This window comes from Leptonotus elevatus, chromosome 10, assembly GCF_054856555.1.
Source record: "Leptonotus elevatus isolate MCC_2025b chromosome 10, RoL_Lele_1.0, whole genome shotgun sequence".
Lineage (NCBI taxonomy): Eukaryota > Metazoa > Chordata > Actinopteri > Syngnathiformes > Syngnathidae > Leptonotus > Leptonotus elevatus.
The window spans coordinates 8709143-8724136 of NC_141248.1; the positions used below are offsets into that span (position 1 = coordinate 8709143).

Genomic DNA, 14994 nt, shown 5'->3' on the forward strand with positions numbered 1-14994 from the left:
ACTCACAATCACACCTATGGAGAATTTGGAGTGTTCAATTAACCTGCCATGCATGTCTTTGGAATGTGGGAGGAAACCGGAGTACCCGGACAAAACCCACGCAAGCAGGGGGAGAACATGCAAACTCCACCCGGGAAGGCCGAAGCCCGGACTCGATCTCACGTCCTCTGCACTGGGAGGCGGCCGTGCTAACCAGTCATCCACCGTGCCTCTCCTAATATAACATTATTATTATTATTATTATTATTATTATTATTATTATTATTATTATTATTATTATTATTATTATTATTATTATTATTATTATTATTATTATTATTATTAAAGTAAAAATATTTTATTACGCTTCTAGTTTATCGGCAGTTGGCCGTGCCTGGTCAAAATGTGTGCGCACCGCTAAGCAATGATCAGTTTTCAGCAATGCGGAAGGAACCTGAATGTGCAAAATTGATTCGTATCAATACGTGTATTGAAACGAGGCTCGATTTTTTTCTTAGCACACCCTTCATCATCTTGCAATCGAAAGTGTTGAAAATGGCTAAAATGGTTTGCTCTCTTTCACAATGCAATGTTTTTTGTTTTGTTTTTTTGGACGGGGGAGTCATTGATTGAATTAATGCCATTTATAATTCAGATAGCAACATATGACTAAAATATAGTGTAACGAAAAGCGCACTTAAATATACTGAAAAGGATGAATTGCTCGGTCTGACACGTAAAATACATTCATAGAATGGAGAGGAAGTCCAAATAATACAAAAAAGAAAATTTTCTCAATTGTCTTATCTCTTATGCGTCATACATAGAAAATATCATTGTTATTTCGAAACACTTCTGCAAAAATTGTTCGAGCTGTCCACCAAATGTTTTTGACAACATTATGGATCAGGAAATAGCGTGTTTCTTTTGCAATCGGCAAAACAGACACACGGCGAGTGATAGAGCAAGTGGGAGGAGAGAAAGGGGCACTAAAAAGCTGTGCCAAGCCGTGTACCGCACCCAGTTAGCTAACACAGGATACATCACACTTTGTTTACTTCTCACGAGTGAGTGCATACAAAAATGTCTCTGCGGTAAGCGGCTGCCAGGTCACTTGTACGCAGCTCGGGAAATAAACGCCAGATAAAATGAATGTGGAAAGGTTGCCAAGCCCCTCCCCACCTACTCCCTTTTGGACTTTTGCACGAGTTTGGACAAAATGAGAGAAGTGGCATATCATTGGGTCAACTATGGCAATTTGGGAAAAAAGGGTGATCTCGTGTCTGAAGAACAGTAGCGACAGATGAAACGTGTGATCGGATCCAAAAGATGAGACGAGAAAGACATGACACGGGTCCCAGGGAGGATTCTGGGATACGGACGGACTGTGATTTTCTATGATCTGCCTGATTAATTGAAAGGTGGTTGGTTTCTCATTTTCATTAGTGTGAGAGAAGTTTCTTGTTTCTTTAGTGGTTTGCCCTCTGCTACTTCCTCACTGACAGTCTGATACAAAGAATCGTGCTACGGGGGTGGTAGTTCACAGGGAACGGCGCCTTTCATCAAAACTCTTAATAAATAGAAGTTGGCTTTTCTTAAAAAAAAGGGAGAGAGAGAAAGAACGAAACACTGAGCATTGCAAATTAATTTAACTCTCTCCCCTTGTGCATGTTTTATCTTCTAGGCCCGTCAGATGACAAGGGGCTTCTGTGCACTTCCAGCATGCAGACACATAAAAACCATTCGAACCAACAGACCAAATAAGAGGTTAACAAGAAGTGGCACAAGGGAGCGAAAAATATAGTCGCTGACAAATGATAAAGAGTGGCACTGGCAGCCCTTTATTGTGGAGCTTCAAATATAAAGTTAAAGATCTTTGAAAAACGAAATTTTGATGTCTTTAAAATAAAAAAAAAGGGGCACAAAGCAACAACAGGGGGTTATTGTCTGGCAGCCGCTGGGGAGTCACAGCATAATTCTTATTCTGTCTTTTGATGGCTTCGAGAAATGCCACAGAAAAAAAGAGAAAGAGACAGCAGAGAGGGAAAGCCTCACGGGGCTGCATCTATTTCCTGTGATCATACATAATATGCTTCAAAAGTGATTTTTTTCCCCCCTTCTATTCTCGTGCTCCATTCAACTGATCAATTGCCCCTGCTTGCCTCCTCCACCCCTTTCTTTTTGTCTCACTTGCTCCTCTTGTGTTTACATCAGATGCGACTTAGTGACAGGCCCTATCTGAGGCCGAGGAGCTGCGCTGTCATGTTGATTTATGGGAGCATCACGCCGCAACTTGTCCAAACTGAAGCCCACAGTTCATTAATTAGGGAGCTTCCACTTTGAAGCTGGGAGCTTTGACAGCACGCGGGCACGTGAGCGCCAACATGCGTGGATGCGCCTGCTTTTAACGCCGGCTCCCTTTGACGCTTTCCTCTCCTCGGCAAACACTCAACTCAATGGGGACGAGTGAAAATTCCCTGATTGTCTTTGAACTTCTTCTGACCGCACAATAATTTGCTTTGTCCGTAGTGATGCTCGTATCCGCCAATCATTAGCACACATTAAGCTGCTGCCTACGAGCGTGCCCGGCTGTACTGGGGGGAGCACAAGAGTGCAAACGAGAACGATGGGGGAAGAAATAAAAACCTCAACACAGACAACAAAGCTGGGAGCGCTCGCCGCGCTGATATCTCACAATTACATGCCTTCTCGTCCGCTGCCATTTCCATGTTAATTACCAAGAAAAGCCTCTCCGATTTATATGCGCCGTGTTCTTGCCACCACCCACCTCCCCTCTGCCTTTCATTATGTCCTGCACACGACTCTCAGGAACGCTCACGTCTTTGTTGCGTCTTGTTTAGAAAGGATCAAAAGCAAGGAAAATATCATATGGGGGACAGTAGGGGAAATACAACTTTCAAGGTACTGTGCATCATTACTTAGTCATTGCCATTTAAGCAGAAAGTCTGACATACTAATCAGGAGCATGGGTGCACTAGACACCCCCCCCCCCCCTTCCGTGCTTTAACCACAGTCTGAAGGCAGATGGGTTTGAGGGAGGGAGCACGCATGTCTTCCATGTCTGCTCAATGCTTTTCACACAGTGTTGTCGGTTTTACCTCTTTATTCTGTTTGCTGCCTCCATGCTGTTGGAGGAGCTGGAGGTGGAGCTGTTCCTGCTGCTTCTTGTAGAAATCTTGGAGTTGCTGCTGCAGAAGAGGCAGAAACGAGATGAGCGACAAGAGGTTGGATAATTGAGGCTGGAAGGAAATCTACACTTGCGTGAAACAGATTCGCCTTACGAATGGAGACCGACGGCAAACATTTTAAATGGATTCCTAAGGAAAGGCAACTTTATTTCTGTAGTACGTTTCATACACAAGGCAACTCAATGTGCTTCACAAAAGGAAAGACACAACACCTAAAAGCATTTAAAGAAAAGCAAAGTAGCCCGCATTTTTTTCTGCTGGGCAAAATTTGTTTTTTGTTGTGCTGATTTTGACTCTTCCCACATTAAGAGCAACATGGAAATGTTTTTCTTAATGTTTTTAGTTGTTATTGCGGACGGCAGGATAATAACGTGTTGTAAACTTACCAAGCTTATACGCAACATTTTTAACATGAACATCATGCAAATCAATTTGCGATTGTGATTGGTTAGTTAAGATCCAATTATGAACCAGAAGTGTTGACATCATCCAAATGATGCGTTTTCATTGGTTTAGACATGTGAAAACTTTTAAAAGATGAAACTAAAGAAATAAAAGTAGGTTTCTAAAATTACTAATCGAAAAAAAAGGATATACAAATGTTTAAAAGACCTTAAAGCTACTGAACGCAGAAATTTTGAATCGCTAAAGCCACCTGTTTCTGGACAATGAAACTGCATTTTCACCTCTTCACGTACACAACACGTATATGATGTCACAACCGCAGAGAGAGTGCGGGAAATTCAAACCCGAATCCCCTCTGAAAACTATTGGCCAGGAGTTCCCATTATGAACAGAGAAAAGGTTACTCTAAACTGAGTATATTTGGCCCCACTCTAAATAGAGTAAAATTTAGATTTAAAATAAAAAATAAATAAAAGCCACTCAAGGGTTGAGGAAAAAAACCCAGAACTTCAGGTCTATTGGATATAAGCAAACCGGAGGAGTGGCATAGATCAGGTATTAGACTGGCAGTCTACCAAGCTGAAGGTTGAGAGTTCATTCTTCAACCCTTGTGTAACTTCTTTTTTTTTTTTACTAAAAATGTTGTCAAAATGTACTTAGAATTTCTGAGTGAAACATCTTTAATAGTTTTTGTTCATGTGATAGGCAAATTCTCTCATACTCAATAAAAATACTTTTTATAATATTTTGCTCTCTTACAAGTGTAAATTTTACTTTATTTAGAGTGGGGCCAAATAGACTCAGTTTAGAATAAAATTAACTCTACAGAATTTACTGTGTACTAATTAAAAATGTTTCAGTCATAAATGGTCCAATAAAAGGCTATTGTAAAGATAATTTTTGGGCAAATTGTGCAGCTTTAATCAAGAGTATGGGAGAAAAATAGGGATGGGCAAGTACCGATACCAGAAATGAGGATCAGGCTGATATTTGGCCTCATTTCATGGTATTGGTACTTGCGACGGCGGCAGAGTATTGCTGTTGCGAGTACGCTTGTGGCCGTTTTATAATCAAGAATGAAAGGCATACATATCTGACAGATGCCCAATAAGATGTACAATTACATATTTTGGCCAGGATTTTTTCCAGCCACCAAGATATTACTTTCATTTTATTTATATATTTATCTATTACACCTCATGATATTGTGGGTTCTATATGCTATATGCATCTTATGAAGAAATAGCAAAAAGATCATAGAAAATTGCTATTAATTTGATGCAATTTTATGGAAAAATTGCATATTGGGATATATAAGACTTTCATTAATATTATGTTTTGTGTTTTTATTTGATGTATCAAAAGTACTACACTCCGCTACACTATAAATGGAATTGTTAACTAACTTTAAAAAAAAATCGCTTCAAGTGGTAACACACGATTAAATTAAGTTAGTCCTAAATTACTCCAATCTAAAATAATAAATTAAGTTTCATTTGTAATCTTAAATTGGTTAAAAATGTTCCTTTTAGAGTGTAGTGATATCACTACTTGGTGTCAGTTTGAGTGACTTTTCAAGAGTTGAGTACTTGTACTGGTATCGGTCTGAAAAAAAAATGGTATTGAACTTCCCTAGAGAAAAGCAATGTTTTTAACCTGGATTTAAACACATTTACATTTGAGGCTGACTTCACTTCCGTTGGCAGCTTATTCCATTTGCATGCAGCATAACAGCTAAATGCTGCTTCACCATGCTTGCTTTTGCGGTACCCTACCTGCTGTAACATGAGGGCCTGCTGCTGCTGGAGAAGAACCTGGAGCTGCTGAGGGCTCAGGACTTGCTGTTGAAGGATCTGCTGCATCTGCTGAGGAGTTATCACTTGAGGTGTCATCATAGCCACTGACACTGGAACCTGGACAGAAAAAAAAAAGCACAAGATGTTTTAGTGTCTACCAATAACTTCAGTAGCATGCCTTTAACACTCCCCTTCAAAAGTGCATATGTATTTTGCCACTCCATCCCGCTAACAAAGAGAAAACGAAAGAAGATGACAGCAAGCGATGGCTCATGTCTGCAGAGTATACGGCAAACCATAATCCCTCCCTCCTGCTTTCAGCAACATTCCTTTAGCACGCACCCCCCCCCCCCCCCCTCCCCGACACCATTAAGAATGATCTGCGTCTCCGTGTTTGCCGTTTATAAAATATGGCAAATCCGCCATACCTGAGGACGCCAAAATCGGCGCACACGCAGGACATGTCATGTGAGAACATTTCATTAGAGTTGCTGTCAACATGGATCTATTATTGTGACAATATGGAGCGCCCCCGGAGGAGGAGCCAGGCTGACGAACATGCAGGCCTCGAACAAACTCTTGAAAGGTGCGAGTGCGTAACTCTTCAAACTCACTGATTTGTTGTGACACTAAAAAGACCCCACAGTTGTCGGGGTGCCTTAATTGCTCATGTGTGGCGGGGAACTCGCCATCTATCTGCATGCATGCTGCCATGTGCGATACCATTAAAAATGCCTTCCCTTGACATCTGAATGAGAGAATACATTATTTTTTAACGTACATGATAGTGTTTTCTTTCTCCTTTTAGCAACTAATATGTTTGTGCGCGAATGTGGGTTAAGGTGTCAGAAAAGCTGACGTTTGACAGTCAAGGTCACTCAAAATGGTATCGGAACTTAACGCTAAGCACATTTTGATGTTGCCATGCATTTAGATTTCTTCAGTGACAAACACCTGCATATCTCCAACATTTAAAGTTTGGCCATTTATATAATACAGCATAATTATAATGCTTATGCTTTCTTTAGCAAGTAACATGCAGTAAGCCGTTTAACGAAACGAGAGCCAATAACTGAGATTCAACCTTCATGCAGGACTAACACATTCTTTTTTCTTTTTTTTTTACTCCGCAGTAGCAGGGGGTCGAAGAGGAAAATGCAATATTAATCCCCCCCCCCCCCCATTGTATCTTAATATGCAGTTCATCTTGAGTTTTGCACATGACTTGTCCTGTCATCTGCAAAGACACCCCCACTTCTAATTCCCTAATTTCACAGTCATTTTCTTACAAGGTCTTTTTTCTCTTGGCATCACTAATTTTTATGAACTATTCTGAAGGTCAAGCAGGCGGCCCAATTTTTCTGACATGCAAACGTTAAACATGCGATGTGAACGTAATTGATATTCATCCACTCTGCATGCTAGCCACGAATGTGATTTGTCATTTCGAGAACATGTGTACCGCCGGTATATTCTTGTTACAGTACAAAAATGTGACAGTGTGTGTGTGACAAAATGACATCAGATAGGTGTTTAGTAGCATGGAAGTAAGGCCACGCACCAAATTATAATTTTTTTACACACAAGCACCGATATTTATATATACTTTGTGTGTGTGTATATATATATATATATATATATATATATATACACACACACATTTTAATGTAACTGAAATGTGAAACATTTTAGTTTTAATTTAAAACAAAAAGAGAAGAGTGTTTCCATGTCAGCAGCATCCCTTAGAGAGCTAAGTAAAAAGAAATAAAAACATAATAAATAATGAAAGAAAGAAAGAAAGAAAGAAAGAAATGAACCCACTTTTAAATTGATATCTTATTTGCTTTCATATTTTTTTTTAAAAGGCTGATGCCGATTTTCATCTAAATGCCAAATATCAGAGCCAATAATCAGTCTATCCCTAATTCTTTACACCTTGTTTTATATCTTACTGTGACTTCCAGCATCTGACTCACAGCAACTACAGATATTTTAGCCTGCTCTGAGCAACAGCCTATTACAGACTCCCATTTTATTACCTATTTATTACCTATATACGACTGAGGTCATTAGCAGCAAGAGGGATTGTACGCTTCTTAACCTATTGATCAATGTAACTACTCCCATTTAATCCTGTGCTGAAGGAGTGAAAACCTCCCTCAAACGGGACGCTATTGAGTGGAGGGGCAGGAGGGAGCACTTTTAACTAGAAAATATCGCCCTGGCCTCTGTATCATTCCCATTTAACGCAAACACAAGACGCCAGTCGCCATTTGGAGTACTCCCATATGGTGCTCTCTGTTATCTCAGGGATTAATTCAGATGATTTACAAAAAAATATATTATTATCTAAAGATAGAGACGCTGGCGCTGGGCTAATAACGAAAGGGATCGAAAGAGCCCAGCTCTAATCTACTCACAAATATGAAGGTGTTAAAAAAAAGACAGGACATTCTGAGGATGCCAGAAATAGCTGCCGTTTATGAATTTCATGAAGGTGTGGCACTCTCCAGGTGCCTCCCATACATAAACATTCAAACCTTAAACATTCTCTCACAGCTGCAGACTGACATATGCAATCTAGTGTATAACCCCAGGCCTGCTGGACAAATACACACACTCATATACGTACACATTTACACAATGTATACACTTGCCCAACTTCCAAAAACGATCCGAAAATTATAACACATTCTGAAAATCTAAAAAAAATAAACGAATAAAATAATAGAGAATAAATATATTACTATTAATAATAATAACAAAAAATAATAATACAATTACTAAAAAAATATTTAGTAATGCAAGATTGACATCTATGGTCAAAACATTTCATATCACCAAAATGTATGTGCCATGATTCTCGAGGACTTCACCTCACAACGAATACGAAATATAAAAAAGTGACACACTGCTAACATCCACAAGAGCCAGCGATTCCAAGTTAATGAAGATGCTTGAGACACCGAGCGCCTCCCTCCAATCAAGTGAGAGAACGACTGCTGGTGGAAACGAGTAAAGGAAAAGGTGAAAAAAAAAAGAGAACTTTTTTTTTTCGACAGACGAAAACTAAAGGATCAAATATGAGAGGTGCATAGTCGCAGTGAGACGGGTCCGGGCTCACACATTTCACTTGCCGTTTGGCTCAAAATAACAAGGAGATGTGACTTTCATGGCAACTTATAATTTTAACTATCATCTGCTGCATTAAAATGTCAGAAATGAAGATTTGATTTCATTCCTCAAGAATCTTTTTAATCAAAATTAACACTGTATACATTTTCACCACAAAAATCTGAAGAAAAAAAAATAGACAAATCCAACAATATCAAAAATGAGTTGAAATGCAATTATTTTCAATAAGATGTTTTCCTGTGAGAAGGACTCGCAGCTTTGCAGTCAGTCTATAAAATAGGATTTGGACTTACTTCGTTCTACTTCTTCTTTTTTTCTTTTCTTTTTTTTTAGCTGGTCCCTCCGTTAGACTTAAACAAACAAACTGCTCGGCAAAGCGGGTGAGCTCATCCCAACAACAGCTGAGTAGTGTGCCTCACCCTGGTTCTCACCACTGCTGATGACGGGGTGCACCCAGCGCCCACACGTACACACACACACCATGAAAATGTTATTTTAGAATGAATTGTAAAACGAGATAGCATGCCAGTGATCTAACATTTCAGGGACAAGGAGATTGACTAAATAATCAACTAAATATGGAGATGTACAAAAACGTATTGAAAAACAAACAAACAAATACTTAATTTCATTCTCCCTATTTTGATGCAAATGTCGAGTCACTCGATCAAAGTTTTTGCCACACCTCCGCATTAATACCGCACAACCAGAAAATATTCAAAACATGGAAACTGGTTTACAAATTCAGGGATTACTGTACGATAGTAGAGGACAACACTATTTTTATCTTTTGCCGACTTAACAATCTTTGGGTGTGAAGTGCACGCGTTTCCTGTTCGGCATCGCGTCTACACAGTTGCGCAACGCCATGTCTTTGAAACACATAATTTGAGTCAATTAATTTAATTAAGATCACAGCCAATAAATCTCTTTCCAATGAAACTGTAGCCAAAAGACAATGGTTGACATTCTGGTGCTGATTGTTTATACTATCCAGCAAAGAACACCTAATCCTTGTTTCCATGACGGCAGACAAGAAGAACACAAATTGTGTCGCCTCTTAACTCTTAACAGTTGAAAGATTTTTATTAATTCGTATGTTTCTGAAATGAAGTCAAACTGCACACAAACAAGTTGTCAGTACTTGTCAATATTGTCATTTTTATGAAATTATTGAAGCTGAGTGGTGAAAAAGTTGACACCTGCACCCTGAGCATTCAGCGACTATGTCTACCCTTTACATCACTGAGCATCTCAAGGGGAATAAATGACCCCATCAAAAAGTGAGAAGCACATTCTCTAAGCAGTAGTGACAATAAAAGACAGAATAAAAGCTTCTTCTTTTTTTTTTTTTGAAGTAGTAGTTACACATTTCTGTGCGAGGGGATCAAGGGAAGAACAACACGGAGCAGCTGCTGGCACACGCGTTTGCTAAACTATTCCCCCGCCTCTGCTCTTCTGTTCTGCCTTGCTTGCTCCGCTGCAAAGCAAAGGCCACATTTGTAAAAGATATCCCAGTAAACTCGAGGGGACCGTGCCCCTCTCGTGGCACACACCTTCGAATCTGCTTGGCCATGTTGTAGTTAAGAAATGACAGGTGCTGGCAGCCCCTCTTCTTGACAGGCCACTGCACAAATAACGCCCCTGCATGAAAGGGCTAATGCACAACTAATGAACAATAAATCAACTTTGATTACAAACTGTCAGGCCAATCAGCTCGCACTCCAGCTCTCCCAAAGTGTGAGTCTCGCTCGGCACAGCTGCGCGGCATTACAGTGCACGTTGCCCTGTTGATGTTCTATTCTGCTCAACCAGCTGACAATCCGCTCCACAGTTTTTCCACGTATACTTTTCCACCTACCCACTTCCTGACCACTGAGGTAAAAGCTCAAATATGGTTTTGAAAATGAGAAGTTCATTCAAAAGTTGAATATTATTGGATAAGAATGTTTCAGTGATCGCACATCTAAGGACAACTTTGACAAAAGTATTCATGAAGATACGAGCGACAGCGGGACTCAAATGTATTTTGAAATGATTGAGCTAAATATCAACTGTGTTCATTTCATTTCATTTACAGTTAAAAAGAACAAGCAGAGCCCGGATGATCATCATTTAAGTCATGACCAAATAGACAGCCGGCAGATTTCTCCAAATTTTGAATATCCATCTTCAGAAAAGCAACAAACAAAATAGCACCAATAAAAGACTTTGCTTAAAAACAACAACAGCAGCATTTACAGAAGAGACAGCAAATCAGTCACCTGTTTTTGTGGGAACTCGCCATAATTAAAACATCATACGGAACCGCTCCAATTCTTGTTTAACTGGTTAGCTGACTGTCGAAAAGTAAAAGAAAACTAAAAGAGAGACAAAATGACTACAATGAGTTGAGTATGAGACGCAAGATGTAGACGTCAGACAAGCAAGCATACTTCACAACCGAGTAAAAGTAACTACTCCAAACATCTCCATAAAAATCCAAAACACACCCAAAGTATACATAAGTGCATTTAACACCTGCGTGTTTGCTTCTCTCGTCAAAAAATCCTGCGCAGTTTTCTCAACAGCAAAGTTGCCAATTCTGGATCACTCATGCAAATATTGCGTGAAGCATTTAACCCATTCTAATGACACAACATCAACAGCAAGCACACAATACGCTCCCTTTTCTATTTTCACCAGGTCCAATTAAACCGTCAAGTTTCTAGGCAAGAACGCGGGCTACATCAAAGAACTCAATCATATTGACTAACCTGACAAACTCCATTTAGCTGGCAGGGTAAACAGAAAGCCGGGCCACGCGGTGTGGAGTGAAGCAGAGCGGAGAACACAGCAGCCACGGAAAGAGAGAGAGAGAGACTGAGAGAGAGAAACACACACACACACACACACACGCGCACGCACACACACACAGTGGGAGAGAGAGAGAGAGAGAGAGAGTGAGAGAGAGAGAGAGAGAGAGAGCGAGAGAGTGAGCGAGGCAGCGTCAACGCAGGCAGGCTGAGAACCAGCTCTGTTGTGCTGTAGCGTCTCCAACCTTCTTCGGAATACAGACAGATTGCACGCGCAAGGTTACTCCCAGGCTGACAAGATACAAAACTATCCAATCAACCACACCCTTCTCCACCAATCGCAAGCATCCCTCTAAACATCATCAATTCAAATGGGGCCACACAATAGGGAGCTGCAGGCTGAGCTGCAGGTGAACCCGTGGCTTTGTCTCGGGTGGGGGGTCCATTCAAAAAAAAAGGAACAGTTGACCCTTTGACCTCTGCTGGGACTCTGGCCATGCTATTTAAACAATGGAAGCCCATAGACAAGAGGCTCTTTAATTAAACAACAGATAAGTAAACACAGCTATCCAGCGGAAAGAAAGAAAACTTGCCAAGCTATCAGGCCTTTATTGTTCTGCTCAATGGAAATGTTTATAGTGCCAGAACAAAAGACAACTCAACAACAAATGAATAAACAACTCTGACACTGCGTTATTTACACTTTTCTAGTTTCCCATGCGGGACTTTGCCGTCTTCATAGCTCTGTTTATGACTTTGCGTCCTTTTAAAGCTGATGAGTATCAGAGCAGAAAATCAAGTGTATACAAATGAACATGGATTATTTGAACTGAATCAAAATGCTAATTTCTCCCAGTTGTGTCCCTCAAAAACTAAAAAGAAGGAGCGCTGCTGCTACCAGGCAATCTATTCAATGGCATCCCAATGAGAGCAATTATTGTCGTGATAACGTCACACTATTAAAAAAAACAAAAAAAACACCCATGTGCAGTCACTGAGCAGCCAAGACGGGAAGAAAATAGAACTCTGCCACCTACTGGAGATTGGGCTAAACTACTCAAGGGATAAGACAGCAGGAGAAAAAGCCAGCCTGATGTGGTCTAACTTTTCTTTTTAACAGAGCAATCTGACTTGAATCATGTAATTACTCATTCAAGAGTACATCTGAAGCTAATAAAAGCTTGCCATTAAAACCGATTTTAACAGTAATACAAATAAATCAATTCAACAAAGAATACGAGCAAAGATTTAACACCTCACTTTGTTAATTATAGTGACAATAAACAGCAAGCGGCAAGCGTGAGTTTAAACGCACATATCAACAAGCTATAAACCCTCAGCCAAGGATGAAGGAACGTTCACGGGATGCATTCCAGTCCGCAAACACATCGGTAAAACAAACAGAGCTAAACACAGCATCAGCATGGCAAGCCACTGCTCTCATCAGCTAATAACTAACAATGAGCTCAGCTAAAATGGCCTGGCCTATATCAATTATTGACCGGGACACCTCAAGTGTTAAAAGTGACAATTCCAATATATGTCATAGTGAATAATTCAACGGCGGAGAAGGTGCTTTTATTTTGTATCCGAGACAGCTCGCACAAAACGACAGGCGTGTGCGCACAGCTGCATGCGTGCTCTCAAAGCACACAAACGCACACACGGTGGCTGAGGCCAGGGCCGCGCTCTTCTTCCTCAGCATTCTCCCTGGGGTGGCATGTCGACGTATTCTCAATAAAACACCTTCTTAGCAGTAATAGGCCACTGTTCTCATTTCAACACTCCCAACGGCCTCGTGATAAATTTAGCAGACACACAGTTCAAGCATCTCCCCTTCACACACAGTCTTTCTAATCCATTGCCTCCGTGCCAGCACCATGTAAAATAATTACACTTTTGTGTCGATGTGATGCACGGTATATAGATTTTATTCCCCTGCACGCAGAGAAACATCAGTAACCTTGGACTGCATCCCTGGTGATAGTTTTCAGGGAGTAGTGAGTGTTTGTGCCCATGACAGAGTGAATTGCATTATAAAACACTCCCATTTCCTGCTTGAGTTAAAGTGAAAGTACTGTAATGCCTGGTTAGGCTCAGCCCTGCTCCGCTCTGGCTAAAGAAAACGATACAGCTCCAATTACAAAGTCTTCTCAAAAGTCAAATGCAGCCAAGATAGAAGATCACCAGTGTGCCAACCAGTGCCTTAGTGTTGTTTAAGGAGTTGTACTGATGGAGATGAGAAACACAAAAATACAGTGAAGCATACTCAGCGTTTGGAATGAGAACCATGTGCAGAAAACAAATAGTTGTTTATTCATGGAGTTAGTTAGAGAGACAAATGCTTGCCAATATAACCAACAGAGGCTCTATAAAAAGAATGGGCAACTGGCCCTCTGAGTGCCCTTTGATTAATTTCCCACCAGAAACAGAACACTTTTTTTTTTTTTTACAAACATTCAATAGATGTTTTTCACCAAAAACAGTGAGATTGGGGGGTCATGGGAAAAAATAGGAAAATCCAAAATATAAAAAAATGGTAAAGAAAAAAAATCTATAATACAAAACAGCAAAAAACATTATTTTTGACTGAGGCAGCTGAGCAAATAAAAGTCAAACTAGGTAGAGGGATTTAATTTTAGCGATTTGCCATGACTATAATACAGTAACTTACTTTTATGGTATGCAAAAAATATATATATTCTATTCTTTTTTTTATGTATACATTATTGTTATAAGCTACAAAATATGACGTTGTTGTTGCTGCTGTTGTTTTTGTAGCTTTTTCTTTTTTTTTCTTTTTATAAGGTCAAAGGGGCTGGGTTTGGATTGAGTCAGATGTTTATAAGTTGTTGTAATGTCTGTTTAATGTTAACTATTCTTTGTTGTCATTGCATATCTCACTATTGGTATTGTTAACAAAAAAGAAAATACAAATAAAATATTTGATCACAAAAAAAGAAAAAATATATAAATGTGCGGGTATCGAACTGCTAGGTGTTGACTGCAGTTTTAAGTTGTAATATCACCATTCACTACTAGATGGCAGACATGTCTTAGTTGCACTTACACTGTCTTATACTACCTTATACTACAACGCGAGTAGGCCGTTTTTTTTTGATGATTTGGAATGATATGCATGACAGACATAACACCTCAACAATATTAACATTCTGAGTGAGTTGATTGTTGTGGGGGGGGGGGGGGGGGAGGAAGGACAAAATAAGTTGTCCTGGTTGGTTCTTGTGGCTATTTGCTTGTTTGCTTCAAACACTTGTTGTTGGGTTAGAATAGTGGATCTTTTATAGATGTATTGAAAAATGTATCATCAAAAATGAAAACATATTAAGAGCACATATTTTGCATGCATGCATGCACATATTTTGTTCAAAATAGCATTTTTGCTATACACCTGGTTAGGAAGTGTGGGGTCCTATTTGAGCCCCCAGTAGCACTGATGAAAAATCATGTCCTCTTCCAGCATTAAAGTTGCCCATCCTTGCTCAATTCAATATCAACTCATTTTTCCGCAACCTGTGATGTAATAATACAAAGCATTTAATGTTATGAATGGATTCGAATGGGTCTGTGAATTCACGCTCCTCTGCCCCTCTATTTAACTCATTCGCTCCCAGCCATTTACACTGAAGAAACAAACCCCCTTCGCTCCTGGCT

The 14994-nt window shown here is 39.9% G+C and overlaps 1 protein-coding gene across 15 annotated transcripts in view; it reads right to left on the bottom strand.

The window, feature by feature from the left end:
- Nucleotides 1–14994, bottom strand: part of foxp1b (forkhead box P1b) — a 188372-nt gene that overhangs the window by 45198 nt on the left and 128180 nt on the right. For 11 of the 15 annotated variants that reach the window (XR_015096313.1, XM_086087384.1, XM_086087381.1 and 8 more), the window contains 2 exons: nt 5369–5506; nt 3099–3188 (listed from right to left, as the gene is read on the bottom strand). Coding sequence is in view for 14 of the 15 variants with exons in the window: in XM_086087384.1 (XP_085943510.1) it covers nt 3099–3188; nt 5369–5506 (228 nt within the window). In the remaining variant the exon portion in view is untranslated. Of the gene's footprint in view, nt 1–3098; nt 3189–5368; nt 5507–10788; nt 10961–11044; nt 11150–11280; nt 11417–14994 lie in introns of those variants that run through there. The other 4 variants (XM_086087391.1, XM_086087394.1, XM_086087392.1 and 1 more) reach the window with 4 other exon arrangements.